The sequence below is a fragment of the Oncorhynchus masou genome, chromosome 24 (assembly GCF_036934945.1).
Source record: "Oncorhynchus masou masou isolate Uvic2021 chromosome 24, UVic_Omas_1.1, whole genome shotgun sequence".
Lineage (NCBI taxonomy): Eukaryota > Metazoa > Chordata > Actinopteri > Salmoniformes > Salmonidae > Oncorhynchus > Oncorhynchus masou.
In genome coordinates this window covers 2,768,812-2,772,299 of record NC_088235.1, presented here as the reverse complement: position 1 = coordinate 2,772,299, position 3,488 = coordinate 2,768,812, and the positions used below count along the sequence as shown (strand labels likewise).

The 3,488-nt window shown below is 41.2% G+C and overlaps 1 protein-coding gene across 1 annotated transcript in view; it reads left to right on the top strand.

Annotated features, from left to right (window-relative positions):
• Positions 1–1,047: 1,047 nt before the first annotated feature.
• LOC135511534 (muscarinic acetylcholine receptor M3-like) overlaps positions 1,048–3,488 on the top strand; it is a 167,274-nt gene continuing 164,833 nt past the window's right edge. The window contains exon 1 of the mRNA XM_064933024.1: positions 1,048–1,741. Within this exon, the coding sequence (XP_064789096.1) occupies positions 1,477–1,741 (265 nt within the window). The 5' untranslated portion in view covers positions 1,048–1,476. The remainder of the gene's footprint in view (positions 1,742–3,488) is intronic.

Sequence of the window (3,488 nt, the reverse complement as noted above, 5' to 3'; positions counted from 1 at the left end):
AATGGAAGACTGCAGGGTGAAAAGGGTCATGGTAGATTACTAGAACTGGTACGTTGGCTCTGCGTGGTGACCAACATTTAGTCAATTCTACATGATTGACTGTTGATAGCAAAGCCACATTCAGTCAGATGTTCAGTATATTTATTTGTGTTAAAGAATATGACTTGAGGTGACCTACACTCCAGTGTCTGTTTTTCTTGTCGTAGGAGACTGTAAATATCTGATGATGTTTATCTAACATGGATGTGAATGCATGCTGTTCTAGGGTACGTCCTCTAGAGGGCAGTGTTTGATGATACGAGGCTGCAGAATGGTTCCATCCAAATTGATTGGCTCTTGATATTATTCTGTTGAATGGTTCCATCCAAATTGATTGGCTCTTGATATTAAGCTGCTGAAGGTTCCATCCACATTGATTGGCTCTTGATATTAGGCTGTTGAATGGTTCCGTACAAATTGATTGGGTCTTGATATTAGGCTGCTTGATGGTTCCATCCACATTGATTGGCTCTTGATATAAGGCTGCTGGATGTTTCCATCCAAATTGATTGGCTCTTGATATTAGGCTGCTGAATGGTTCCGTCCAAATTGATTGGCTCTTGATATTAAGCTGCTGAAGGTTCCATCCACATTGATTGGCTCTTGATATTAGGCTGTTGAATGGTTCCGTACAAATTGATTGGGTCTTGATATTAAGCTGCTGAAGGTTCCATCCAAATTGATTGGCTCTTGATATTATTCTACTGAAGGTTCTATCCAAATGGATTGGCTCTTGATATTAGGCTGTTGAATGGTTCCGTACAAATTGATTGGGTCTTGATATTAGGCTGCTTGATGGTTCCATCCACATTGATTGGCTCTTGCATAGAGGACAACTATACTACACAGAACTTTGTCACCTACGTTATTTGTCAAATTCAATTCTGATGATTGCACTACATGTTTTCATGTTGCGCAAGAGAGCAGAGAGCTCCTGTGGTTGTGTCTGTCTGTGCATAACGGGAGCTTTTGCACATCAGCAGCAGTGAGGTGGATGTCATTCCCAGAGAAGAGAGCTCAGCCTCCTGAACTTTTTCCCATGAAGGGATATTTCTACAGTGACTGTGGGAGAGACTGGGGCCAAGACTTCAACAATAGCCCAGAGGATAAATGTTATTTTAGCGGATTGTGACTAAGAGATACAGTAGTCTATATCTTATATTCTATGTTAAAGCACAGCTTAAAGTACGTGTTCAGAGATGATGTTAATATGACACTCACGCTTTTAAAAACAGAGGATCAACTGGTATTAGTATTGTGAGCTGTACTTGGACACGTTCGACCATTATCTGAGGGTTGCTGTAGAGGTTTGGATCACCGTGCGGGTTTGTGCCAACCTGCTGTGGTAACGTCATTGTCACTCAGTCCAATCACGCCCGAAGCTGATAGTGGAGCGTTTTCCATGCGTTCTGGGCAAATCCAGCGGTGAATGAATTAATGAATCGAACGGGACGAAGCCAGCCGGAGTCTTTTCACTTGAGCTCAAGACCGTTCCGTTGTGCGGGGGGGAAATGTTTGTCTGTACGGGTACAGTATTTAGGCGACAGGGGTTTGTTTATCCTAGAATGGAATGACGGGGTTAATATCGCATCATCTGGACGACTACACAGAGTTGAATTTAAAAAAAATCTAAATCATTGTTCTTCTACATTATTCTTCTGCCAAAGACGAATTTTTCTGATTTCTTCTGCACCCAGAGATGGTGAGTAACATAGTTATTATTTGTTGCAATATTTGATGTGTATTATAATCTGTACAATTTATATCTGGAGCTACGATACTGAATTTTGCACGGGTGCATTTAATTAAAATGTATAGCCTAGCCTTTAGTCTATATATTATTGTTATATATTATTAAGTTGGAAACTTATTCAGTGGAATCCAAATAAATAATAACAATAACTAAAAAGAATAACTCTGTCTATTCACTTAAAAACTCCTTTATACTGCATATCTCAAATCAAAGGGTTCGGAGTATGTCCCCTTCCAGCCGACGTGTTATTAGAGAGGATACTAATAGAGAGGTCTACACTTGCATTCTCTCACCTAATATTTTATCTGTTCAGTCATTCCAAAAGCCTGAAATGTTGACTGACGTTTCTGTTAAGAAGCACCGTTTTCCTCCCGACTTTCTAAACACCTTAAAACATGTGGCTGGTCAGGACCAGATAACCTAACAGGCACGCAGGGCAAGTTATTATTTGATTTATTATTGTTTTTTGGGGTTGTGGGCCTCCTGGAAGTCACCCCCCCCCCCCAGATAGTATATGCACACATCATAAGCGATGGCAAGATGTGTAGAATGGCAGTAAATTTGTTTTAAAACTGCATAGAAAATGATCCGCCTCATGACAGAAATACAGTACATAGAATACCATTGTAAAACTGCTCTTTTTTTTCTCTCTCTGGCAAAATGTGTTGAACTGCAAGATCTTAGTATCGGTTGTATTGATGGCAGGTCAGTGGAGGCTCCTCAGAGGAGGAAGTGGAGAGACATCCTGCTCAGTGAATTTCAGAACAATTTAAATAGTGAAACATTAAAAAAGGTATCCTTTTTGAGATAAAACTATACTAAATATATTCAGGTCTCCAAATAATGAAGATCTACAGTAGCCTCAATATCACTCTGTAGAGTAGCACCAGGTTGTCGCCGGAGGACAGCTAGCTTCTGTCCTCCTCTGGGTACATTGACTTCAATACAACACCTTGGAGTCTCATGGTTCTCACCCCCCTTCCATAGACTTACACAGTAATTATGACAACTTCTGGAGGACGTCCGCCAACCTATCAGAGCTCTTGTAGCATGAACTGACATGCTGCCCACCCAATCAAAGGATCAGAGAATGAATCTAGTACCGAAAGCATAAGCTACAGCTAGCTACCACTGCAGTATATAAAATTGTGGTGAGTAGTTGATTCGAAGAGAGAAAAAGACAATAGATGAACAGTTTATGAAAAGATGAAGGAGAAGTGTGTGAGAGAGAGAGAGAGAGAGAGAGAGAGAGAGAGAAAGAGAGAGAGAGAGAGACAGACAGGGACAGAGACGGGGACAGAGACAGGGACAGAGAGAGAGAGAGAGACAGAGACAGAGACAGAGACAGAGAGAGAGAAAGAGCTATATTTTGTTGTATGTTTTTCTCACATTCACTTACTCAGCTCGTGAATACAGCTAGCTATTTTAGCCTACTCAAACCCCCGGCTAAAACAGAGAGGGATACTATGTTACCTAGCTGGCTATGGCTGTCCAACACTGGAAATCTACCGAGTTAAGGTAAGCTTCTGTTTTTTTGTTATGTATTGCCACCGAGGCCCGCCGGTGTATCTGCTAAACTCCTTGCTGTACACTGCACTGCATGATTGTAGCGGGTTTACTAACGCTTTGGTTCTAGTAGCAATGTTGACTATGACGTTAGATAATATGGTGACATCGATGTAGGCTGTGTGTTAAC